This window comes from Manacus candei, unplaced genomic scaffold (assembly GCF_025592945.1).
Source record: "Manacus candei isolate 608988 ecotype Guabito, Panama unplaced genomic scaffold, ASM2559294v1 h1tg000031l, whole genome shotgun sequence".
NCBI classification, from domain to species: Eukaryota; Metazoa; Chordata; class Aves; order Passeriformes; family Pipridae; genus Manacus; species Manacus candei.
In genome coordinates, this window is record NW_026138079.1 from 1,015,029 (window position 1) to 1,041,269 (window position 26,241).

The window sequence follows — 26,241 nt, forward strand, 5'->3', positions numbered from 1 at the left end:
CTTCCAGGGATCCAGGGGCAGCCACAGCTTCTCTGGGCAACCTGGGCCAGGGCCTCCCCACCCTCCCAGCCAGGAATTCCTTCCCAATATCCCACCCATCCCTGCCCTCTGGCAGTGGAAGCCATTCCCTGTGTCCTGTCCCTCCCTCCCTTGTCCCCAGTCCCTCTCCAGCTCTCCTGGAGCCCCTTTAGGCCCTGCCAGGGGCTCTCAGCTCTCCCTGGAGCCTTCTCTTCTCCAGGTGAACCCCCCCAGCTCTCCCAGCCTGGCTGCAGAGCAGAGGCTGTAGGAGCCATTCCCAGGAGGAGGAGCAGAGCCCAGAGCAGAGGTTTGGACACCAGGAACACGTTGTGCCCCTGATGTAATCCCAGCATGTCACACACCCCAGACCCTCCCCTCACACAGGGCACCGACCTGCCCTCCTGGCCAGGGCTCCAAGGTGAGCTCAGACACAGGAGGGCAGGACACACAAAATGCACCTCAGAAAAGGCAAAAAAACCCCAACAAACCCCAACACATTTCTAAGGGAAAAGAAGAAATGATCAAAAGCAGATTTTCAGATAAGACAGGGACGTCACGTCAGCTGCTACAGCTTGACTTGGATAAAGCTGCTCTGATGAGGCAAAATATCTGGATTAGGGAAAATACCCAGGCAGAACAAAGCCAAAATAAACATGAAGAGAAGGGTAAGATACAGAACATTAACACTGAGTCCTTCACTATCATATAATATCACTATAATATCATATCATGTATCACATATCACTATCATACCAGAGATAAAATTCAACAGTAGTTTCATGCTGGGGGAGACCAACAGGTTTCTAATCAAGTGTTGGACAAAATACACACGTTGCAGCATTGAGAAATGTTTTAGCTACAGAACTCCAGGATGACTTGCAATTAAAAAAAACCACCCTGGCCTAAAAATGATCAGTTATGGTGTAGATATTTGGGATATTATGCTTAACCTCTTTTATATTACAAATCAAGAAAAAATTGAAGATAAAAGAATAAGGGATACAGCAAAGGGATGAATTAAAGACAGTAATGGGAATATTAAAGAACATTTATAAGCTGTCTCCTCCACTGAAGTTAAACTAAACATGTAGTCAGTGGAGTCCAGAGACAGCTGCCATTAAATAGTAATATTTATGGCAAATTTTTATCAATAATGAGTTGAATTATACACAACATAATTACGTGGGGAAAAAAAATTAGAACTTTTAACCCTTAAACTTTTAAATTAAACGAAAAAAAATTGAAATTTAAAACTTTCCAAGTGAGTGACTGGAAGGTAGGGCCAGCCCAGACTTACTGTGTGCTCCGTGCAGGCTGAGCAGAGCAGGACCCGGGAGCTCAAAGGGAAGAGGGAGCAGCAGCCCCTGGTTAAAATGTGCTGCCCTGGCCCAACATTCCCGCCCCACTGCTCTCACTCCAGCAGCCAATGGCCAGGGAACTGCAGCCATTCCAGCTGGGAGCAGGGGACAGGAACCTGCCTACAAGGGGTGGAGGAGTGAGAAGCAAAAGCTTTGCAGAGCAGGAGCTGCACATCCTGCTGCCTCGAAACAAAATAAATTCTGTCCCATCCCAGCTATTTTTCTGCAGTTAAAACTATTCACCAACCAGTTTGTGAACAGTCTCTTTTTATCTAAAAACAAGGCTCTGCATTGTTGCTGTAAATAAAAATGACCTGTGTACATGAACAGTGTGAGAGAATAAGGTGTATGATGCAAATTATCACGGAATGGTTTGGGTGGGGAGGGACCTTAAAGTCCCTCCAGTGCCACCCCTGCCCTGGGCAGGGACACCTTCCACCAGCCCAGGTTGCTCCAAGCCCCCTCCAACCTGGAATTGGACACTTTCAGGCAATGGAGCAGCCACAGCTTCTGTGGGCAACCTGCCCTGAAGTGACATATTCTAATACCACTGTCAGCTGGAAACACATTAATAACATACCAAGTTTGATATGGGAGCAAGGAGATAGAACAAGCCAGGCCTCCTATGCCCAAATAATATTTAATCACTTCAGAATAAAATGTGAGTGAAAAGTAAGTTTCAGATGTTTGTTTTGAGGCTCCATGTTATTGGTGCATCCCACTATGGTATCCAACTTTTATTTAGGAGTGTGGCTTGAGAAGAACTTCTGCTGGCAATCCCAGTTTGGGAGGCTCGGATTTAGCAGTGGCAGCTTCTTTTCCGTGGAGGCCCCTCTGCTGCCCAGCAGGGTCTGGCTTTAAAAGTGAAAATTCCAAGAGGCAACATTTCTTTTTATTTCTGTCCCTAATCCAGGAGTCAAAAATTTGTTACCAAGAGACCTAAAGCCCAGGTAGAAAGACAAGGTAGATATTTACTACCGTGAGGACTATCACACCCCCAGGATTTTTGGGAGCAGTTCCTTAAAGGTTCCAAACCATGGAGTGCAATTACCTTTGGCAGCCATCGTCTGCTTTGGTAAAGGAGGAAGGAATGTTTGTTTAAAAGGTGTCCCAAAATAAAGAGCAGGGACATTTCAGGAAAGGGGCTGTTAGTAGGTCCGTCTATGAAGGGAGAACAGGGAAGAAGAAACTAATCACTCCAAGGATCCAAGAGGGGAGGAGGCAAGGACAGAGTGAAGACAAGGTGATTCCCAGAGCTTATCCCAGAGGTTGCCAGGAGAAAGTCTGCAGGGAGGAGCAGCAGCCCAGAGACCTTTATCCTCCAGGGCAGGCGGAGTCACCGACAATCCAGGTAACTCTTCCACTCCAGCAGGGCCTGTGGGGCAGAGAAAACCCAGTGAGGAAGGAAATCCCAACAGTCCTGAGGGCTTTTTACCAGCCTGACTCCTCCAGGAGCCACGGAGAGGTCTCAAACACAGGGAGCACTGGGATGAGGCCACTCAGGAGCTGCCCCTTTCCCTGGGAACAGCAGGGACAGGAGCCACTGACATTCCCAAAGTGGCCTGTGCCCAAGGCTGTTACACCCAGCTCCCTGGCTGCATTTATGGAGAGAACTCTGGAAGGAAACACCAACTCCTGAAGCACTTATTCCCAAGGGGCAGCTTCACAAGTGTGGTGCAAGTTACCTAATTAGTTTATCTCGACTGGGTGGAGTATTTTAATAAGGCAGTGCCTTATCACCTCACCCTAATTACAGCAGTGAAAGGTGCAATTAGATCTCTGCACTCCAGCACAAACGCAAAGGGTCCCACTGGTGGCACCTTGCTGCTTCAGACAGTGATTTATTTTTTTTAATTAAGCTCCAGTGCTGTTGGTTTTCTCTGTGCTCCTTGATATCCTCACTCCCCAACACTGGGAATCAGAAAACCTGATGCAGCATTCAAGTTTCTTCAGACCAAGGACACGGTTCTTGCCCAGTGTCTTAATTCAAGGCCAGGCTGGACAGGGCTCTGGGTAACTGCTCTAGTGGAAGGTGTCCCTGCCCATGGAATGGGATGAGCTTTGAGGTCCCTTCCAACCCAAACCTGTCTGGGATTCTATGAATTCCACCCTTCTTAGAGCACAGGGTGAAAAAGGGCCCAGCAGTGACAGCAGTGACCTGAACACAGGAACCCAAGCCCAGTGTCACCGTGAAGGTTCAAACCCACAACCCCCAGCCCTGGAGAGGAGCTCTTATCACCTGGCTTGGGACTAAAGGACGAGGTTCACTCCTCCCCTTGGAGTCAGGCAGGGAAAGAAAATAAATGAATTCTCACAGGGGACAGGAAAAGCCCCAGTCTGGGAAGGCTGAGCAATTCCCACCCCATCCTGTGCTGTGTTTCTACTCCCAAGAAGCCAGAGCTGTTTATGTGGTTTTTTTTCATAGACCTCTCATGGGCTAAAAGAAATCAAAAGAAGGGACTGGAGAAGAACCAGAACTTCTTCCTCCCAACTTCCACTCCCTCCCAGGATCCTGCCATGCTCTCCTTGGGTCCCAAGCTCGCCCACAGCCGGGTCGTGTGGTCCCAAACCCCACGGGCTGCTCCCAGATCTCCTGCTCTCTGAATTCATCCAAGGGCTGAGTCACTCCTTTGGAGCCCCTGCACATTCCCAGCACCCCCAGAGCTGGGCACACATGGGGGAGGCTCCTCAGGGAATCTGTGCCAGGGGCTGGAGCCCGTTCAGGCTTGGGACTGCACAAGGTTCAGCCGCTGCGGTTTCACAAGTGGCTCGTGCTGCCCTTGGCTGGAGCAGCTTCCCATTGGTGCCACCAACTTCTCCACCTCCAGGCTCTCCCTCCCTCTCCCTCCTGCGTGTGCCAGGGGTCACTTGGATCAGCAGTGTAATGCTGGAAAGCTGACACCACAACAGCAGCCAACCCAGCAAAGTAAATATATACCTATGGATATATAAAGGGAATCCTTCTGTTCCACCCTAGTGAGCTGAACTGACTCCCTGAGGGATGGAGGATCCCAGGCAGGACAAGGGAAGCAGGAGCAGAGGGCAGCCAGGGAGGGGGAGAAGAGCAAAGCCAGCCATGCCCTGCTCCCTGGGATTGAGTGAATTCATGGAGCACAACACATCCTGTGGCCAGGACTGCTGCAGATTTACCTCCTCATTCCCAACTCCCACCCCAGCCTGTTCCTGATCACAGGGAGAAATCTGGGAATCAGGGACCGGGGAGGGTCAGAGCTCCACCTCTCTCATGGTTTTCTCCCTCATGGCTCAGTTTCCAGAGGGAATTCCCTGTGCCAAGTGTGTGGGGACAACAACAGCCACGGCAACCACACCTGCAACACGGCCACAATCCCACAAGGAGCTGCAAGGTTAGGCCAAGGCAGGGCTAGGCTCATCCTGAAGGAAAATATGGCCTTTGAGAACTCCAGTGCCATGAGGAGCTGCTGAAGTAGCTCAGAGGCCTCCAGAACCTGGTGGCAATTCTGATTCTGAATTAGAGCTTTGGGGTTAAATCAGCTCCTTTTGCTCATGTGTTCTACTTAGGACAAACTCCTGGCCCTCGGCTGGCCACACAGAACCATGGAATCAGTTTGGGTTGGAAAGGACCTTAAAGATCATCTCACTCCAGGTGTGATCCTCCAAACAGCTGGATGGGGCATTTTCTGAGGCAAAACATTCCCTCAAGTTTTGCTGCTAAAAATAAATAGGATCATAAAGTTTTACAACCACCCCCAAAGTACTAAATTTGACACTTCAAAGGACGTAGGATGCTGGAAGTGCTCAGTGTTTTCCACCACAGTGAGGGGGAGAAATGCCCTTGAAATGCCCTTTCTGAGTTACCGTTTCAGTTACACACACAGAACAGTGAAGTAAGTATTAATTCTGCTCATTAATCCCAATTATCTACTGCATAAATTAAAAATTTAACTGAAGAGAGGGCCAATGTTCAAGTTGGTAAAGCCCCCAACTTTGCAAACAGCAGAAGAAGAGCCCAACTGAGTCAAAGTCCAAAAGGAAGGGTTCGAAGTTTAGTATTTACTTGAAGCAAATATTTCACCACTTTTTCAAAGCCAAACAGAGCAGAGAGAGAAAAAAAAGCCACATCCACTTTAAATACTTAAAAGTGCAGTAGAACTAAAAATGCTGCATGTTGAACTCCCAGTAGTAATCCTGAGGAGACACAGAGTTTGTATACATATACATATATATATATATACATTTGTATGAATAAGCTGCTAGGGACCACATCTCCACATGCCCCTCCACTATCATGGGTGGAGACACACATAGTTTGTGTATATAGATTTATGTATACAAATTTATGTACATAAATATATATGTGTGTGCATGTGTATTAAATATGTGTGTATATATACACATATAATGGCACATAAACATATACACATATATAGACACATACATATTCATATATATTCATATATACACGTTCATATGTATGAAGTGTGTATACACACACACACACATATATATATATATATATATGAATAAGCTGTTATGGATCACATCTCAACATGCCCCTCCACTGCCATCAGTGCAGACACATGCTCTGTGTATATATAACATACACATATATACATATAATGGATATATATTTACATACAACATCATGTATATGCATACAATGGCTTATTCATGTATATATGTACACATATATGGATTAATAAGGCATAAGGAACTGCGTGTCCACACAGCCCTCCACTGCCATTAATGCAGACCCACGTATGTATACACACATACAACAGCTATATATATGTGTGTACACACACATATAACTGCATATATTTGCATATAATGACTTATTCATAGATAGACAGACAGATAGACAGACAGATCGATCGATCGATCGATCCATGGGTGCAGGGATGCCATGAGGGGATGCTGTGAAGGGATGCCGTGAGGGGATGCCATGACGAGGATGCCATAAGGGCCATGCCGGGAGGGCCAAGCCGTGAGGGGGATGCCGTGAGGAGGATGCCATGAGGGCCATGCCGTGAGGGGAATGCCGTGAGGGGATGCCGTGAGGGGATGCCGTGAGGGGATGCCGTGAGGGGATGCCGTGAGGGCCATGCCGTGAGGGGGATGCCGTGAGGGGATGCCGTGAGGGGATGCCGTGAGGGGATACCGTGAGGGGATGCCGTGAGGGGATGCCGTGAGGGGATGCCGTGAGGGGATGCCGTGAGGGCCATGCCGTGAGGGCCATGCCGTGAGGGGATGCCGTGAGGGGATGCCGTGAGGGGATGCCGTGAGGGCCATGCCGTGAGGGGATGCCGTGAGGGGATGCTGTGAGGGGATGCCGTGAGGGGATACCGTGATGGCCATGCCGTGAGGGGATGCCGTGAGGGGATGCCGTGAGGGCCATGCCGTGAGGGGATGCCGTGAGGGCCATGCCGTGATGGCCATGCCGTGAGGGGATGCCGTGAGGGGATGCCGTGAGGGGAATGCCGTGAGGGGATGCCGTGAGGGGATGCCATGAGGGCCAAGCCGTGAGGGGATGCCGTGAGGGGATGCTGTGAGGGGATGCCGTGAGGGCCATGCCGTGATGGCCACGCCGTGAGGGGATGCCGTGATGGCCACGCCGTGAGGGGATGCCGTGAGGGCCATGCCGTGATGGCCACGCCGTGCGGGCCGTCCCGCCCTCCCTGTCCCGGCGCGGGCTCCCCCGGCCCCGCCGGCCCCGCTCGCCCCCAGCGCGGCCCGGGGAGGGCGAAGGGCAGCGGCACCCACAGCCCCCGAGGGAGCCGCGGCCCCGGCGCGGCGGCGGCATCACTTACTGCGCTCCAAGGGCACTCAGGAACGGGGAGCCATGGCCCGCCCGCCGGGAACTACAGCACCCGGCGAGCGCCGCGGCTCGGGGAGGAGCGAGGGAGGGCGGGCCGGCCCCGGGACAGCCGGCTGCCTGTGCCGCAAAACCGCTCACCGAGCCCGGGGACGCGGCCGGTGACACTCGTGGGCCTGCGGGGTGCTGGGTTTATTTTCCCCATCAGCAGAGTCGCCTCAGAGGGTGATGCTCTGGGAGGGCTGTGCAAAGATGGGTTTTGTCTCGGATTTTGTCTCGGATTTTGTCTCTGTGTCCCTTTAAATACCGCATAGGAGTGACTCCTTAGTCTGTCCGACACTGAACTTTCTGCCTAATGAACCCAAAAAGTATTGGGCAATGTTTAGTCCAATTCAGCGTTACGATTGTGCAACAATACCGTTAATAAAAGCAGATTTGATCCATAGTTCTCCTCCCTTCAAGAGCTATAATGTGAAAACCTCCCTTCATATATTATTAAATAAGGTTTAATAAATATTTTTGCATATTTAAGCACACTTCAGACTCTTGTTTCAAAGGGAACAGTCACATGAATAAAGGCTCTAAGTAGGATTGATGACTGCTTTTAGTGAAGCCCCATAATGCTACAAATTGAACATTAACTGCAACAAATTGGTCCTGACAAGATGAAAGTAAAATATTTAATTAATGTGAAAACCGCCTGACACTGAAAAGTGTTTAAATAAAGGGAGTTTATTGAGCAGGCAGATACAGGAGGGCAAGAACAGTTATTTTCCTGTGGGGCTGTGGATCCTCATGTGCATGAGGAGGAACTTTTTGGAGTTAGCATCTTATGTTCATTTTTAGGAGTCAGAAGGAAACATGCAGCACACACTAAGATCCTTCTCTGGCCTTTTTTTGCCATCTTCATGATTTTCCTTGTGTAGATCATTTGCATGTGTAGGCCGTTTGCATCAGAGGAATCTAAATATGTCTGAAATTGTTCAAGTGAAACACATCCAGTCTTTAGTTCATTAATACTGAAAATTACTTACAATATTCTACTAGTAAATCTAAAGTATATCAGTGTTGGCATGGCATGAACAGGCAAAAGGACTTCTTAACAAAACTGGTTTCTATTTTAAATGTAACAAACCACATGTGACATGAAAGTAAACAAATTGATCCAAGTCTCTGATCCATTATTTTTCCAAAGTCAATATTAAGGCAGAGCAGCAGAACACGGTGAAGAATTATGCGGCTTTTAAAGGGCCTTGAAAGTGATTATCAAACGATATTGGAGGCTGACGTTGGAAATAGAGACCCCAGCAGCAAATAAAGGGTCTTGAAAGTGATTATTAAAAATTATTGGAGGCTGATGTTGGAAATAAAGACCCCAGCAGCAATGAAATAGTTATATCAGGATGGTTTGAGTTAGAAGGGACCTGAAAGCTCATGTAGTGATCACCATGGGCAGGGATGCCACTCACCAGAGCAGGTTTTGTGGTATTTTGCATTTATTTCAGGTCAACTAAGCCCCCTAAGTTCCTACTCCAGAAACCGTGTGTGGGAAGAGTCTTCTACCCGTAGGATTATTCACTTTTACAGGACTGAGGCTCTTTATACACAGCTATAACTAAGAACTATTTCCAGGCAGCACTGAGGGGTCCTCGGGGTGGTTGTTCTCCGGACAAACTCATTTCGCCGCGTTCCAGCACCTCTGGAGAAGCCCCGTCTTCGCCGGCGGGCAAAAGGCGCACTTTACTTCGCCCCCCCTCCCTCCGGTTTTCCCCCTTTGTTCCTTTAATTTTCGCGGCCCCGGCGCCAGCCCCCGGAGCACATGTGCGTGTCACCGCCGGGCCGAGGGGGAGGGAGCGGGCGGGCGGGCGCCTCTCGCATGGAGCCGGGGCTGAGGGCCCCGCGGTGATGCAGCAGCAGCGGCGGCAGCACCGCCCGCGTGCGGGCACGGCCCCCTGAGCGCCGCCGCCCGCCCGGAGCACACGCGGGGCTCGGCCCCGCTCCATGGGCACCGATGGCATCGCTGCCGCCCGCGCCCGCCGCCACCGCGCCTCAGCCCGCCATGGCACAGGCCGGGTGAGTGGCGGCCGCCGCGAGGGGACGGGCCGGGCCGGGCGGGGGGTGTGCGGGACTCGGTACCGGCGAGCGGAGGCCGCCGCGGTGCCTTTCGTTGCCCGCCGCGGGGCCGCGGGGGCTCGGCCGCGCCGTACGGGGCGCGAGAGGGGCCGCGAGCGGCGGCGGCGGCGGGGGGGCCGTGTGTGTGTGCGCGGGGAAGGGTCTGTGCGGGGCGGGCGCGGAGCGCTGGGGAGTGCGTTAGACTGGTTTAAGCGGGGCGGGAGGACGCGCTCGGGGCGGCCCTGCCGCGGCTCTGCCGAGGCCGGCGGGCGCGCAGCGCGGGGGGGGGGTGGCGGCGGGAGCGCCACAACATGGCGGCGGCGGCTGAGGGGACACGAGACCTTCTTCCCCCCCCGCCGCAACCCGCCGCCGCTCTATGGCCCCCGCGCCGCGCTAGAGCGGCCGCCCGCGGCCCCGCGCCGCATCGCCCAATGGCGAGAGCGCTTACAGCGAGCGCAGCCAATTGCGAGGCGGCTTACAGCGGGGACGTCAGCGCGCGCCCGCGGGCCCGGTGCACTGTGGGATGCTGGAGGCCTCGCGTCCGGGCAGGAAGGAAGGGGGGGTGTCATGGCGACCAATATCGAGGAGATCCTTCGGTCCTTTGTGGTCAGCAAATTCCGGGAGATCCAGGGCGAGCAGCAGCAGCAGCACGGCGGGTAACGGGGCGGCGGGGGGCACCGGAGAAGGGCGCGGGGCGGTGGGGGGCCAGCCGCGGCCTGAGGGCCGTGTGTCGGCGGCAACATGGCGGGGCCGGGGGGGCCGCGGCCGAGCGGGCGCCGTGAGGGAGGCACGGCCCGGGGAGGAGGAGGGACTGTGAGGGGACCCGCACAGCCGGGTCCGCACGGGTCCGGTGCTACCCTCACGGCGGGACGGCCGCCCGTGCGGTTTGTCCCACTTGCGGCTGAGCTCGCCGGGTTTATCGCGTGAAACAAGGAAAAGCTTGGGAAGAGCGAGGAAAAGCTGGAGGAGAGCGAGATGTGGGTATTTGTGTGATGGAGGGAGGCCCTGCAAGGTCGTACGAGCTCGGGGGATGTGGCACATTGTAGACGTGGTTTTCACCATCCTTGTGCACTCGCAGCGTGCCCGGGGTGGATCAGGGAGAGTTAATCCAAAAGCGGAGCTTCTCCGGGAGGCTGGAGCACTGCTTTGAGGGGCTGGGTGTGATAAACGTGTGTGAGTTACAAAAAGCGGCTCCAAATGGCCCGTACTGAGCTGCCGTTTCTCCCGGCAGTGGGAATGTGGAAGCCCAGCCCAACGGGGACACGGCCCCGGCAGAGCCAGCCCAGCCTTCCGACGCCTCTGGAGCTGCCGGGAGCTGTGCTGGCGATCAGATGGTGCAGAAGATCGAGGAAGTGCTCTCGGGAGCCCTCGGGACGGAGCTGCAGAGCAACCCAGGTAAGGGAACCGCCGCTGGCAAAATCGTCCTGGTGGTGCCTCAGATAGAATCCGGCGATAGAGATGGAAAAGCCCCTCTTGGTGCTGCTCCTCTGGCAGGTTGGGCGTTTGTTGCGAGTTTCTGAAGTGCTTTATGTGTCTGCTCTGATTTACAGCCGTAGAAATGCATCATTTAAAAATTAAAGTGGTTGTTACGTGAAAGTTGCGTTACTCGATGTGGGAGAAAGGTGTTTTTCTTTTCGATGCTGAAACATACAAAGTGTTGTTATATTTAAGTATGATTTTCATCCTTATTTACATAAACTGTTTTATTTTCTCTATACCTACTTCAGGGTCTCTCAGCAGTTCTTAGTAACAAAGCTGGTGCAGATAGAAGCAGTTCCTGGTTTGAATTGGTTTTGGATTATTTCTAAAAGCCATTTATTAGGATTCAGATCTGTGGTGAACTGTCAGACGACTTGTTTTAAAATAAACTTTTGAAGTGTGGATACACTGCAATCTCTCAAAGTTGAAGAAATTTTCATGTTTCAGTGTCAGAACTTCAATAAATTGGTGGATTTATTGAGCCAAAAAGTCACATCTGAGAGTCCCCTCTCATGGGACTGGTCCTTGCTGTAAAATTTCTTACTCTGGAGAGTCAATGAGGTGCTGAAGGCTGTAATTACTGCATTTCCTATTTTTTGGAGTTGCCACCCAGGTGGTGCAGTGTGCTGGGTGAGTACAGCTCCAGAGGGTTTTTTTATTAGGAAGCAGCACAGAAAACTGATAATTTCGGAGATTCTGTTGGCAGAGGTTTGGAATTGCTCTTTATTTTCCTTTTATGCTCAGTGACTTGTGCACCTTGAGCATTTTCTAGTGTTTTGATTCTTGCTGTACAAGCAGCACTTTAGGCTGAAATTAGGGGTTTTGGTAGTGTTTTTTATTTTTTGTTCTTTTGTGGAAGAATGAGGTGAGGTCACATGGTGATAAATGAGACCTGTTAACTTGGAAGTTCATAAACTCACTCTGTGGTAAATGTTCCCAATGTCCATATCTCAAAGGGAGTTGGACAAGAAAGATTATCTCAATCTAGAGAGATTATCTGAACCTAATGAATTATCTTTGCAGAAAAGGTCATTTTTAGAATCATGGAATATCCTGAGCTGGGAGGACCCCCAAGGCTCACCCAGTCCAAGCCCTGGCCCTGCCCAGGACACCCCAACACTCCCCCCTGTCCCTCAGAGCGTTGTCCAAACCCTCCTGGAGCTCTGGCAGCCTTGGGGCCGTGCCCACTGCCCTGGGGAGCCTGGGCAGTGCCCACCACCCTCTGGGGGAAGAACCTTGTCCTGAGATCCACCCTGAGCCTGCCCTGTCCCAGCTCCAGCCCTTCCCTGGGTCCTGTCCCTGCTCCCAGAGGTCGGAGCTGCCCCTCGGGAGGAGCTGCAGCCCCCGCTGAGCTCTGCCCTGGGGCTCCTCTGCTCCAGCTGCACCAGCCAAGTGCCCTCAGCTGCTCCTCAAGGGCCCCTCCAGACCCTTCCCCATCCTCATGTCCCTTGTTTGGACACTCTCTAAGAGCTTTAAAACTTCCTTCCATTGTGTCCCCCCAGACTGCCCCAGTGTTGAGGTGAGGCTGCCCCAGGGCAGAGCAGAGCGGGACAATCCCCTCCTGGGCCCACCAGTGATGCTGGGCCTGATGCCCCCAGGACAGGGTTGGCCCTCCTGGCTGCCAGGGCACTGCTGGCTCATGGCCAGCTGGCACCCAGCAGGACCCCCAGGGCCCTTCCCACAGCTCCTCTCCACGCTCTCAGTCCCCAGTCCGCACACACAGCCAGCACTGCCCCATCCCAGGGGCACAGTGTCCCTTCCCCTTGTTGAACTTCCCGTGGTTGGTGGTTCCCAGCCCTCTGATCTGTCCAGGTGTATCTGCAAGGCCTCCCTGCCTTCCAGGGAGTCACCAGCTCCTCCCAGTTCAGTGTCATCCACAAACCCTTCCAGTCCCATGTCCAGGTTGTTAATGGAGATGTTGAAAAGCACTGGGCTGAGGATGGAGCCCTGCAGACCCCACTAGTGATGGTGCCAGCCTGGTGTCACCCCAGTCAGTGTCACCCTGTGTGCCCCACCCATGAGCCAGTTGCTCTCCCCTTGGATGAGCTGGTTATCCAGCTGTGGGCTGCACACCTGGTCCTTCCTCACTGCATTCACAGCACTTTGTGAAAACAAAAGCTGCGCTTCTGTGTCTTTATTAATATTCCCAAAAGTACCAGGAGCCTGTTCTGTGTGATGTTCAGGCAGTTGGGGTTCAGGGAGGGGTTTTTAGGCAGAGCAGATTCCAGCACCCTGTGCCTCCCATGTCCCTGCCCCCGTGTGAGGCAGCACCAGTGAAACCTTTACCTTTGCACAGGTTGTACAACAGGGAGCTTAACCCAAGCCACCCTTCCTTTGGGCTTTCTCTGCCTTTTCCATGAGTTTGGAAGGGCTGGTTTCCCAGGGACTGGAGTTACAGATATTCACAATAAGGGATTTTAAAAGGATTTGTCTCAGCCTCTCTTTTTCCTTTCAACTTGTTGTTTGCTGAACTTTATTCTGCATTTTATTCCATAAAAATGTACCTGTTTCTGGAATAACAAGTCACTTTCATATACAGTATTGCAATTACCAACAGTTCTTGAAGGATTTTGCAGTGTTCACTGGGAATAACGGGCTTTGGGATCCCAGGTTCTAATGGGAGGGTCCATGTGTCTGCCCTGGCCTGTATAAATACAATCACTGAAGGGAACATGCAAACAGGCTCTAATGTACAGCTCATCTTTCACAGAAATCCCAGCAAGTTGCCTTTAAAGAAGTGCCTTTCTCCTGAAAACAAGGCCCTGGGTCCCCAGAGGGGGCAAGAACCCAACACAGCTTAAACCCAGGGGGAAATGAGGTACAGAACTGAAAGGTGCTGGACACCTCAGTCTGCCTCTGTCCCTTCCCCATCAGGGGTTGCTGCAGCCATGGTCAGGTCTCCACAGGCACTGGAATTTGTTCCTGCCCGTTGGAAGCAAATGCTCCAGCAGGGATTGCAGCTTTGCAGTAGCTCTGGCAGCTGCAGTCCAGTGCCAGCAGCTGTTCCAGCCTGCTGTGCCTTAGAGCTTTGGGATTGGGGAAGCAGATGCTGTTTCCTGGAATCTGTTAGGCCTGAGCGAGGAGCCTGGTCAGTGAACACACTCAGAATTCCCAACCCAGCAGCAGCCCTGGGCTCAGCCCTGGGATAAAGCTCAGCAGGGGAGGGTGGGCCAGGCACGTTCTGTGCAGTGAGGCACCACAGAGGTCATTTGTCTGGAAAATGGGAATTCATGCTTACCTTCCATGTGCAGCTTGGGGAGTTTAAAAGCACATCTGCAGCCTCCTGGAGGAAGGCACTGCCCTGCAGTGTAGGTGGAGATACATCCAAACCCTCTGCCCCCTCAGGTGAGACCCCCCTGCAGAGCTGCTCCAGCCCTGGGGAACAGCCCAGCAAGGACATGGAGCTGCTGGAGAGAGGCCAGAGCAGGAACCAAGAGGATCCCAGGGCTGGAGCAGCTCTGCTGGGAGGAAAGGCTGGGAGAGCTGGGATTGTTCAGCCTGGAGAGGAGAAGCTTTGGGGTGACCTGATTGTGGCCTTGCAGGACCTGAAGGGGCTCCAGGAAAGATGGAGAGAGACTATTTCCAAGGGCTGGAGGGACAGGACAAGGGGGAATCATGGAGTGGTTTGGGTTGGAAGGGACCTTAAAGATCATCCAGTTCCAACCCCCTGGCCACGGGCAGGGACACCTTCCACTTTCCCAGGTTGTTCCAAGGCCCATCAAGCCTGGACTTTAACACTTCCAGAGATGGGGCAACTTCCCTGGGCAACCTGTGCCAGTGTCCCACCACCCTCACAGGGAAAAATTTCTTCTTAATGTCTAATCTAAACCTATTCTCTTTCAATTTATATCCATTCCCCCTTGTCCTGTCCCTCCAGCCCTTGGAAATAGTCTCTCTCCATCTTTCCTGGAGCCCCTTCAGGCCCTGCAAGGCCACAATCAGGTCCCCCCAAAGCTTCTCCTCTCCAGGCTGAACAATCCCAGCTCTCCCAGCCTTTCCTCCCAGCAGAGCTGCTCCAGCCCTGGGATCCTCTTGGTTCCTGCTCTGGCCTCTCTCCAGCAGCTCCATGTCCTTGCTGGGCTGTTCCTCAGGGCTGGAGCAGCTCTGCAGGGGGGTCTCCCCTGAGAGGCAGAGGGGCACAATCCCCCCCTGCCCTGCTGCCCACGCTGGGGGATCAGCCCAGGGCACGGGGGGGTCTGGGCTGGGCCATGTCCAGCCTCTCCCCCACCAGCACCCCCAGGGCCTTCTCCCAGGGCTGCTCCATCTGCTCATCCCCAGCCTGGATTGATCCCAGGGATGCCCCAATCCAGGTGCAGCACCGGCACTTGGCCTTGTTAAACCTCAGAGATTCCCAAGGGCCACTGCTCCAGCCTGTCCAGGTCCCTCTGGATGGTCCCATCCTTCAGGTGTGTCCCTGCACCCTCAGCTTGGGGTCACCTGAAAGCTGCTGAGGGTGCCCCCGAGCCCCCTGTGTCACTGGGGAAGGGATCAGCTCACACTGGTCCCAGTATGGAGCCCTGGGGACACCACTGATGGCCAGCAGGGCTCTGAGCCTTTGACCATGACCCTCTGGATGGGGCCATCCACGTAATTCCTAATCCATTGAACAGTCCACCTGTCAAATCCATCACTCCACTTTGGAGAGAGGGCTGTTTTGGGGGACTGTGCCAAAGGCTTTACAAAAGCCCAGGTGAATGACAGCTGTGGCTCTTCCCTTATCTCTGATGTAATTTCTCCATCAGAGAAGGCCACTGGGTTGGTCAGACAGGATTTTCTCTGGGTGAAACCACTGTGGCTGTCCCAAATCACCTCCCTGTTCTCCATGTACTTCAACAGAGCTTCTGGGAGGATCTATTCCATGATCTTCCCAGTCACAGAGGGGAGACTGACAGGATGGTAGTTCCCGGGGTTGTCCTTCCTTCCATTTTTAAAGGGAATGACCTCCCACTGAGAGGGGACCAGGGTTAGATGGGATATTGGGAAGGAGTTCCTGCTGTGAGGGTGGGGAGGCCCTGGCCCAGGTTGCCCAGAGAAGCTGTGGCTGCCCCTGGATCCCTGGAAGTGCCCAAGGCCAGGTTGGACGGGGCTTGGAGCAACCTGGGCTGGTGGAAGGTGTCCCTGCCTGTGGCAGGGGTGGCACTGGGTGGGCCTTAAGGTCCATCCCAACCCTGACCATTCTGTGATACTTCTTGGAAAGAGCCCTGTTCCCACTAGACCTGTGTTGTTGAACAAGAAGATTTGGGTAGCTTTTGAAAGAGGAATTAATTGTGTTTAGTTTAAGTGACTCCTGAGGGGAAGAGAGAAGACCTAGAAAAAGAGCATGTGCTGTTGGTGTGTGGTGGCTCAGCGGGTCAGGCAGGGTTTGCAAGTGTAATTGTTTTGTCCTTCTGCCCATTGATAGTCTAAAGGAATTTTTAAAATGCAGTCTTAAAAATGCTTACAAGGAAAATATCATTTTTTCTAGATGTAGACAAAAATACTGTGAAAAATAGTACTCAGTCTACAAAAAGAAGCTCCACTGGAGAAGATGAAATTCCTAGGAAAAAAGCAAAGAAGAACAAGAAGCACAAAAGCAAGAAGAAGAAGAAAAAGAAGAAGAAAAGGAAGAAAGAGAAAAAGCATAAAAAGCAGCCAAAGGAAGCCAAGCTGGGTGCACGTCCCGGAGAAGCCGCGGACGTGCCGCCGGCTCCTCACCTGCTCCTGGAGAAATCCAGCTCCCAAGTGAATGTCCAGCAGGGAGGGGTGGGAGAGCCCAGCCTGGCTGGGCACCTGCAGCCACAGCTGTGCCCAACAGCAAGTGAGGGGCTTGATAATCAAGCTTTAGGACTTGTTTCTCATTCAGTAACTGATTCCCAGCAATCTGCAGAAAACCTTGGAAGTGGGGAGGGGACTTTGTGTGCAGCAAATCCTCCATTTAATTTAGAAAGCAACCAGTCTAATATCCCAGAAAATACCAGTATAGCTCACAGCACGATTTGCACTAGTGAAGAACAAATTCAGCAGTCCCACGGAAATATTTATCCTGTAGCTATTAATGCCAGTGTTGTTGATACTGGAAACGATGCTTGGTCCAGCATCCCATCTGGAACTGCCAGTAAATCTGAGTTTCAGAAAGATTCAGTAGAAGCACTGAGAGGTTCAGAAGTTACTCTGAAGTCTCCAGGCACTGGGGAGGTAAAAGCTTTGGATGCAGCTCTCGAGCCCGAGGCCATGGAGGTGTTGCCTTACTCGGAAGCATCTCTGCAGTCAGTGTCTCAGAGGGGAGCACAGGACTTAGGAACAGCTTCGGAGTCTGTGTCCTTGGCAAGTGGTGGGACAGCAATTCCTACATCTGCAAATTGGGCAGATCCCAGTGCTGTGACAGTAGCTCACGTGGCTGTGGCTGGACAAGTACAGAAAATTCCAGAAGCAACGGAAAAATGTGTGCATATGGGAAATGTGCAAAGTGTGCAGAGATCTTTGGAACTGGGGGGTGTGAGCAGAACTTTGGAGCCAGCCCAGCAGCCCTCCGTTATAGCTGGGAATTTGAGCATGACCCTCCCCATGGGGAGTTCAAGTGTCTTGAGAGCAAATGTACCTTTGCAACATCCTTTTAAATTATCTGCAGCCAGCCCTTTGGCCCCAGTGGATATACAAAGTGCCAAAACACCCCTAGGAGCAGGAGCCACCACAAAAATGAAGGATATTGAACCAGCGATGGAAAGTGTGAAAGCTTCGGAAACAACCCTGGAACCTGTGGGTGTTACAGCTCCTGAGAGTCTGCAAAGCAAAAGTGTGGAAGGTCCCACAGCTCCTGCAGCAGTGCTGGGGGCAGCAGGAGCATTCCTGCAGCGTGGAGTCTTCCCAGAAGCGAGGGGCGTGGACAGAGCCGTGGGGCCCGTGCTGCCAGCAGCACCCACAGGGGCCAGCGTGGCTGCCGAGCCAGAAGGGGGAAGAGCAGCTGCAGAACCCACAGCCCTTGGACAGGCCTTGGTCCAGCAAACAGCTCCACAGCTCCACGTGGCAGAGGGGCTTAGAAGTCCACAAGCAAGAGGCTCAGAAGGTACTTCATTGCCGAGACCTGAGGGTGAATCCAACGTGAGAGGTTTGGCACCTGCCCCGTCTTTGCAGAAGGAAGATGTGCAAGGTCTGGGAGGAGTCCTGAGACCAGTGGCTTTCACGGCAGCTTCACTGGCCTTGCAAGGGGAAGGTGTGAAAGCTTCAGAACAAACCGTGCATTGTGGGGCTGTTGCTAGTCCAGGACTTGCCTTAGGAAGGACTCCTGAACCTGTGGTTGCGTGTGAGAGCGTGGAACCAGTTAGAGAGGCATTGTCAGGAGTGATGCCCTGGCAAACCACAGCAGAGAGAGAACCTCTCAGTGCAAACCAAACACAGAGTTCCATCACTTCACAGACTCAGGTCATGGCACACACCAGAACCTCACAAGTCGAGGTGCATGGGGAGAGAAGGGATTCTGAACTTGCTCCAGAAGATCCAAGCAAAGCCGAGGCAAGGAGCAGAGAAGCAGCCCTAGAACCTGTGCAAGCTTTAGAAACCAGTTCAAAACCTGTTCAGGAACAAATAGTAGGTCTTTCAACAGCAGTACTGGAGTCTTTGCCCAGAGTGGAAGAAAACAATGTGACAGAATTGACAGATGTGCAAACTCAGGGACCTGCTGTAGAATATCTGCTTGGAACAAGGACCAGCATGCAAAGAAATGAGCCCTCAGAAATGGAGAAAGCAAAATATTTGGGGCCAGCACCAGAAGCTGGAGAAGTGGGTTGGTTGGAGAGCATGAAAGAGTCTGCAACAGTAGAGGTGAAAGATTCTGGAACAGGTGGAGAGCTTGAGGTAGCTGTGGATGATGCTTCAGCAGCTGTTCCAGAATCTTTGCACACGGAAAAGCCAGAAGAGCTGCAGGAAGTTCTAGAAGTAAAACCTGCTGCAGAATGGAAGAGTTCAGAAGAGGCTCCAGAAATCTTGGGTGCTGCTGGACTGAAGTCTTCTGAAGCAGTTCCAAAACCAGGGGATGTGAAGGGTCTGGAAACAACACAGGAACACACAGTGACAGCAGAGGTACAATATGCAGAAGGAGTGCAGGGTCAACAGGTGGAGGATATGCTGATTGAGAAGGAAGATGCAGAGCAGACTCAACCATCTGAGCCCATTGCAGAAACAGTTCTTAGTTCTTCACCTGCTGCAGAGGAAAAAGACTCCACAGTGACTCCTGTGGCAGGAACACAAGATTCAGAAGCAGCTCCTCAGGCTGATGTAGAGCTGAAAGATGCAGCAGCCGTGGGGTTGGAGGCAGAGACAAAAGATTTGGAAGCAGCTCCAGTACCTGAGACTGAAGCAGAGGCAGCCCAGGCAGAAGTCATTCCAGAGACTGAGGATGTCAAAGAAGCAACTCCGGAAGAAGACTCGGAGAAAAGAGATTCAGAAACATCTGATGTGCAACCCGATGTGGCAGCACGAATGAAGGAGACTCTCATGAGACTGGAGAACGTGGTTGAGAAAAGCAGCCATAGAAGCAGTGAGAAAAAACATGATTCAAAGAAGCAGAAAAGGAGCCGCTCCAAGTCTCAGTCCAGGTCTAGGAAGCGGAAGAAGAAGTCAAGGTCGCGCTCTACTTCCAGGCGCTTGACCTCTAAAAGAGCCCGTTCCAGGAGCAGAAACTACTCGGTGTCCAGAAAAAAGCATTCCAAATCCAGATCCCGGTCTGTGGAGAAGAGGGAGAGAAGAGTATCGTCGCGGAGGTCCAGGCGCAGACGTTCCAGGTCGTCTGACCGTTACAGGTCTAAATCCAGATCAGCAGAAAAGAGATTGTCCTCTGGGAGGTCCAGGCGGAGGCGTTCCAGGTCCTCTGACCACTATAGGTCTAAATCCAGGTCCGCGGAGAAGCGACTGTCCTCCCGGAGGTCCAGACGCAGACGTTCCAGGTCGTCTGACCGCTACAGATCCAAGTCCAGGTCCGTGGAGAAGCGATTGTCCTCCCGGAGGTCCGGGCGCAGACGTTCCAGGTCTTCTGACCGCTACAGATCCAAGTCCAGGTCAGTGGAGAAGCGACTGTCCTCTCGGAGATCCGGGCGCAGACGTTCCAGGTCCTCTGACCGCTACAGGTCCAAGTCCAGGTCCGTGGAGAAGCGACTGTCTTCCAGAAGGTCCGGGCGCAGACGTTCCAGGTCCTCCGACCGCTACAGATCCAAGTCCAGGTCAGTGGAAAAGAGACTGTCCTCTCGCAGGTCTGGGCGCAGACGCTCCAGGTCTTCTGACCGCTACAGGTCTAAATCCCGGTCAGTGGAGAAGAGGTTGTCGTCCTGGAGATCCCGCCGCAGACATTCCAGGTCCTCTGACCGTTCAAAATCTAGATCCAGGTCTTCAGAAAAGGGAGGCGGCAAAGAATATTCCTGGAGGTTCAGGCATCGGTCTGGTTCCTCTGATCGGTCAAAATCCAGGTCACGGTCCATAGAGAAAAGAGGTCGGAAGGCGTCTGTGCGGAGGTCGAAACGACAACGCTCCAAGTCCTCGGACCGCTACAAATCTAGATCCAGATCAGTAGAAAAGAGAGATCGGAAGCAATCGTCGCGGAAGTCTAAACGTCAGCGCTCCAAGTCCTCGGACCGGTACAAGTCGAGATCCAAATCGGTGGAAAAAAAGAAGGAGTCCTCACGTAAATCCAAGCGTCGCCGCTCAAAATCTTCCGAACGTTACAAGTCCAGGTCCAGGTCTGTTGAAAAAAAGCGCAAAGAGTCTTCAAAAAAATCCAAACGGAAACGTTCCAAGTCTTCTGACAGCGTCAAGTCAAGGTCCAAATCTGTAGAAAAAAGAGAGAATAAGTTGTCAGCAAAGTCCAGCAAACACGCAGAGTCATCTGAACTGCAGGAGTCAACCAAAAGTCTTGAAAATGTTCCTGAGTCTTCTGTTGGAAGTGAAGGCAAATCTTCCAATGGTCCCATGTCAATGTCTTTGTCCGAGCAAGGAATAAACGGCCCAGAGCTGCCACCGTCGTATGGAAGTGGATTTTCCAAAACGTCTGATAACCTTGAAGAAAGTTCCTCATCTGTTGAAAAAACAGATCTGCAGTCTTCTGCCATGTCTGAAATGGATACCTCCAAAACCCCAGACAACCAGGAATTGAGATCCATGTCTGTGGAAAAAACACAGGATTCAGAGCTTTCTATGACATCTGAAAATGGATCAACTGAAAAAGCAGAGGCTCTGGAGTCTTCACCGCTACCTGAACTTCCATATTCCACACCCAAGTCAAGATCCTCATCTGTTGAAAAAAGGAGAGATGCAGAAACTTCTTCAGCAGCAGAATTCCATCTCTCCACATCCCACGGAGATGTATCCAGAACTGCCCCTCTCAGAGAAGTAGAAGGTCCAGAGCTTCCTCCGTCACTTCTAAGTGACTACAAGACTATCTCCTCATCCTCTGGAAGTGTGGAAGCTCAGGGCTCTTCTGTGCCACCTGAAGGCACACTCTCCAACTCGTCTGATGGTCCTGACTCGCGACATATCCCTGGTGAGCAAACAGAGCTCCCCCAGTTTCTGCAAGGACCTGAACATGGATCCTCCCAGCTGGCTGCCAGCCCCGGAGCAGTGGAAGCTCAGAGGCCTTCCCTGGCACCTGAAGGGACCCACCCTGCAATCCCTGATGGCCAGGAGCCTTCTCTGGCTTCTGACAGTGGATACTTCATGTCTCCTGATGGACGTGGATCAGGATCCTGCTTTGCTACACCAGTAGACCAACCTTCGTTGTCTGTAGGCGAGTCCTTCAAGTCCCCGGATGGAAATGAACAAAGATATTTATCTGTTGAAAAAGTCAAGGCTGCAGATGTTTCCCTCACGTCTGTGTGTGGTTCTGTTGAGATCTCTGATGACCTTGTTTCAGTGTCCTCTTTTAAAGTTCATGAGTCCAGATCATCTGTTGACAAAGGTTTGGACGGCCCAACGCTTCCCCAAGTCCTTGAGGTTGATTGCTCCAGATCTTCAGAAATGCACGAGTCGAGATACCTGCCTGCTGGAAAAATAGATGGTGCAGGATCTTTGGTGCTCTCCAAGAGTGGGATTTCCGTGTGCCACGATGGCCACAAAGCAAAGTACAATTCTTTTGAGAGCACAGAAGGTGCAGAACTGTCAGTGGCGTCTGAGCTCAGGTGCTCTGTGTTCCCCGAAGGCTATAAACTGGCATCTGCTGCAGTTGATAAAGTGGAGATCCATAAGTCTCCTCTCTCGCTGGAAGGTGGGTTCTCTGTGTCTGCTGATGGTGAATCAGTGAGCACACCTGAAAAACTGCAGCCCCCAGGGACTGCTCTGCCATCAGAAGAGGGGGTTGTCCTGTTGCCCGATAACCATGAACTGAGACCTGTCCCTGCTGAAAAAGTGGAGGTGCTGAATTCATCTGAACTGAAAGTCCTCGCTTCCCCTGACAGCTACAGGCTGGGGTCTGCCCACGATGAAATACAGGTGCAGGAAAGCAGATGTTCAGTTGCCTCTGATGGTCACGAGGTGACATCCACCCCTTTTGGAAGAGCTGAGGTAGAGGAGCCTTCTGGAGTGTCCGACAATGAACACACGATAGGGCTCGATGGCCCAGAGCTGACATCAACCCCTGCGGAGAAGACGGAGCTGCGGAAGCTTTACCAGATGGCTGAAGAGAGAAGTTTGGTGTCTGCCGAGAGCCAGGAGCTGCAGGCACCCTCTGCTGAGAAGGCCCAGATGGAAGAGCCTGCCCTGGGCTCTGACAGCGAATGCACCGTGTCCTGGCTGCACCAGGAGTTGAGGTCCAGCTCTCCCAAAAGGGCAGAGGTGCAGGAGGCTGCCGTGGTACCCGACAGTGACTATGCTGTGGCTGCTGAACATCACACGTTGCCATCTTCCCTGGCTGCAAAACCAGAGGGGCAGGAGTGCTCTGTGCTGCCTGGAGTGTCTCCTCAGGGCCAGGAGGTGATGGCCAGCCCAGCTGAAAAAGAGGTGCAGGAGCCTTCTCTGCCACCTGGCAGTGAATATTCCATCTTCCCTCGGGGCCAGGGTTTACAGCCTGGCCTCGCTGGGAACATGGCAGTGCAGGAGCCCTCCCCCATCCCAGACAGCTGCTACACTGCATCTCCCGGGGGACTGGAGCTGCTCCACGCTTACAATGAGACACCAGAGGTGCAGGAGTGTTCTCTGCTGTCTGAAAACGAGTACGATGTGTCCCCTGAAAGGCGAGATTTGAGATCCAGTCCCGCTGAGAAAGAAGAAGGGGAGGAATCTGAAAGTGAAAGTTCAATATCCACCGACAGCCGGGAGTTGCAGCCTGCAGCTGTTGGAAAAACAGAGGTGCAGGAGTTGTCTTTGTCTGAGGGTGAGTGTCCCATGTCCCCTGAAGGTCAGGAGCTGCAGTCCAGCCCAGCTGAAAGAATAGAGGCCAAGGAACCTTCTGTGACATCTGAAAACGAACACACTCTGTCCTCCGAGGAGTACGAACCACGAGTAACTCACACTGAGAGAGCAGAGGGTGCGGATTCTGCTTTGGCATCTGAACGTGACCATTTGTTTTTCGAGAGCCAGGAGGTGAGATTCCCCCCTCTTCAGAAAGCAGCTGGGCAGGAGCTTTCTCCAGCACCTGACAATGAACATGGAGCATCTCCCGATGAGCAAGAGTTGAGATTCACCAGTGTTGGAAAAGCAGATGACCTTGAACCTTTGGCACTGAACGACAGAGCCTCCATGTCCCCTGATGACAGGGATTTGAAATCCATCCCTGTTGAGAAAGTGGACCACGCAATGCCTTCTTTACTGCCTGAAGGTGAGCGCTCTGTGTCTCCAGACGGCTACAGTGTGAGATCAGGCCCTGGAGAAGAAACTGGGGATCTGGAGCCCTCTTTGAGATCTGAACGTAGATATTCCACATCCTCCTATCAGGAGGGTCATGAGCTGAAATCTCCCATGGAGGAAGAGGGTCTGGAGTCCTCTTTGACTTCTGAACACAGGCGGTCTGTGTCCCCCGAGGGCCACGACCGGAAATCTGCCATAGATGAAGAAATGGATGATGTGGAGAGACGTTCCACCTCCCCTGAAGAGCAGGAGTCAAGCGCGGGTGAAGAAGCAGAGGATCTGGAGCAGCCTTTGACAACAGAACGTAGATGCTCCGTGTCTTCTGATGAGCACGAGTCAAGGTCAACCACTGGGGAAGAGGCAGAGGATGCAGAACCCTCCTTGACAGCTGAACGAAGAGACTCCATATCCTCTGACGAGCACGAGTCGAGGTCCACTGCTGGGGAGGATGGGGAGGCCTCTGTGACAGCTGAACGTAGACACTCCACATCTTCTGATGACCGTGAGTCCACAGCTGGTGAAGAAACAGAGGATTTGACAGCTGAACACAGACGTTCTGTGTCTCCTGACGGACGCGAGTCGAGGTCATCTGTAGGTGAAGAAGCAGAGGATCAGGAGCTCTCTTTGACAGCTGAACGTAGGCACTCCACATCTTCAGATGATCATGAGTCGAGATCTACTGCTGGAGAGGATGCAGAGGACGTGGAGCCCTCCTCGGCAGCTGAGCGAAGAGATTCCACGTCGTCGGACGAGCAGGAGTCAAGGTCTGACGCTGGTGAAGAAGCAGAGGATGTGGAGCCCTCTTTGACAGCTGAGCACAGACGTTCTGCATCCCCCGATGGGGCTGAGTCCAGGTCTACCACTGGGGAAGAAGAAGGAGATGATGCAGAGCCCTCCTTGACAGCTGAACAAAGAGACTCCACGTCATCAGAGGAGCATGAGTCGGAGTCTTCCAGCGGGGAAGAGGAGGGTGAGGATGCGGAGCCCTCTTTGGCAGATGAAGATAAGCAGGATTCCATGCCTCTGGAGCAGTCGGAGGAACAGGACTCTTCCTTTGTCCCTGAAAGTAGACGTTCTGAGTCTTCTGAACGTGAGAAATCTAGATCCAAATCTGTTGATAAAGCATCCGACAAAGAGTCTCCCCAGAGATCTGTCAGCAGGCGCTCACAGTCTCCCGCCCTCCAGAAGAGCCGATCCACGTCCGTTGAGAAAGCGGCGGACAAAGAGACCACCCGGAGGTACCGACGGAGACGCTCCAGGTCCACTGCTCACCAAAGGAGCCAGTCCACGTCCGTGGAGAAGACAGCAGACAAGGAGTCCACCCGGAGGTCCCGGCGCCGGCGCTCCAGGTCCACCGCTCGCCAGAGGAGTCAGTCCAAATCCGTGGAGAAGGCAGCGGACAAAGAGTCTTCTCGGAGGTCCAGGAGCAGGCGCTCCAGGTCCTCTCAGCGCAGATCCAAGAGATACGACACAGACTCTCGCTCCAGGCGGAATCGCTCCAGGTCAGCGACACGGAGAAGAGCCTCGCGATCCAAATCCAACCGCCGCTCCCGGTCCAGCTCCTTGTCCCGGTCAAGGCACAGGAGGAGGAGCAGGTCGCGGTCAGCATCCCGAAGGCGACGCTCCTTATCCAGGGACAGGCGCAAGAGGTCTCAGAGAAATAGATCCAGATCTACCGAGAGAAGGAGGAGGAGATCGGATTCCAGAGATCGTAGGATATCGCTCCGATTACGGAGCAGGAGTCGGACGCCTCTTCGGCAGAGGAGATCGAGATCCCGAGGGAGGAGACGGAGCTCCAGCAGGTCCCCGATCCGGCTGCGGCGGTCGAGGTCTTCAGGGCGAAGGCGGTACAGCAGGTCACCCGATCGCCGCCGCTCCAGGTCCTCCGAGTTCTCCAGCAGGTCCCCGAAACGTCTCACAGACCTGGGTGAGTGAGGGCTCATTTTCGGTAGCTCCGGGACGGGCGAGGGTGGGTCGGTCTGCACAGCCTGGCTTTAACATGTCCCTGCAGTGGTCAGAAGGGATTCCTTGGAAGTCGTTCTGCGTGTTAGTTTTAGGCAGTGACTTCCAGTAGGAACTTCCATGTTGGAGTGGAATCGCCGCTCTCCATTTGGATGGAAGTGTCCTTGCAGCAGGTTGTACCTGGGCTCTGGAGCTTGTGTGCAAAGGTGGTGTGCAGCAGCCTTGAGGAGCACTGTGCAGGGTAAGAGTTGGTGAAGGCCAAGTAATTGGACATAAGAAACTTGGGAACTTCTCATTTTCCTGAGAACAGGTTGGGCCTGAAGGGTCGGTTAGGTGCCAACTGGAGAGTCCCAAGCTCTGTTGTTGGCTGTTCCCAGGACTCTGTCTTGCCTCTTTCCCATGGTAAGAACTTCTAGGAAAGGGAGACTTGTTTCTGAAAATAATCCCAGACTCAGCAGAGAAAAATTCCTAATGAGCTGCATCTTTTCTCTGTGCTTGGGGGAAGAGAGGCCATGGGGTTTCCTTGGATAGTGAGTTACAGAAGGAGAAAGAAGGTTTGAATTTGGGGCCGAGCTCTTGTACAGTGTGTGAGGAACCTCCTGTTGCAGACTGGAGTTTCTGATCCTCCTAGTCCTGACTCAGAGTTGCCTTGGGAGCCTGCCAGTACCAGAAGGTGGTAACTCATTTATTTGCAAACTGGCAGGAGGCTTAATTTAT

At 52.8% G+C, this 26,241-nt stretch overlaps 1 protein-coding gene across 10 annotated transcripts in view; it reads left to right on the top strand.

Moving 5' to 3' along the window:
- Positions 1-8,997: 8,997 nt before the first annotated feature.
- SON (SON DNA and RNA binding protein) overlaps positions 8,998-26,241 on the top strand; it is a 37,685-nt gene continuing 20,441 nt past the window's right edge. For 2 of the 10 annotated variants that reach the window (XR_007905097.1, XM_051791159.1), the window contains exons 1-3: positions 9,741-9,938; positions 10,514-10,677; positions 16,226-25,489. Coding sequence is in view for 9 of the 10 variants with exons in the window: in XM_051791159.1 (XP_051647119.1) it covers positions 9,850-9,938; positions 10,514-10,677; positions 16,226-25,489 (9,517 nt within the window). In the remaining variant the exon portion in view is untranslated. Of the gene's footprint in view, positions 9,244-9,732; positions 9,939-10,513; positions 10,678-16,225; positions 25,490-26,241 lie in introns of those variants that run through there. The other 8 variants (XM_051791162.1, XM_051791165.1, XM_051791161.1 and 5 more) reach the window with 8 other exon arrangements.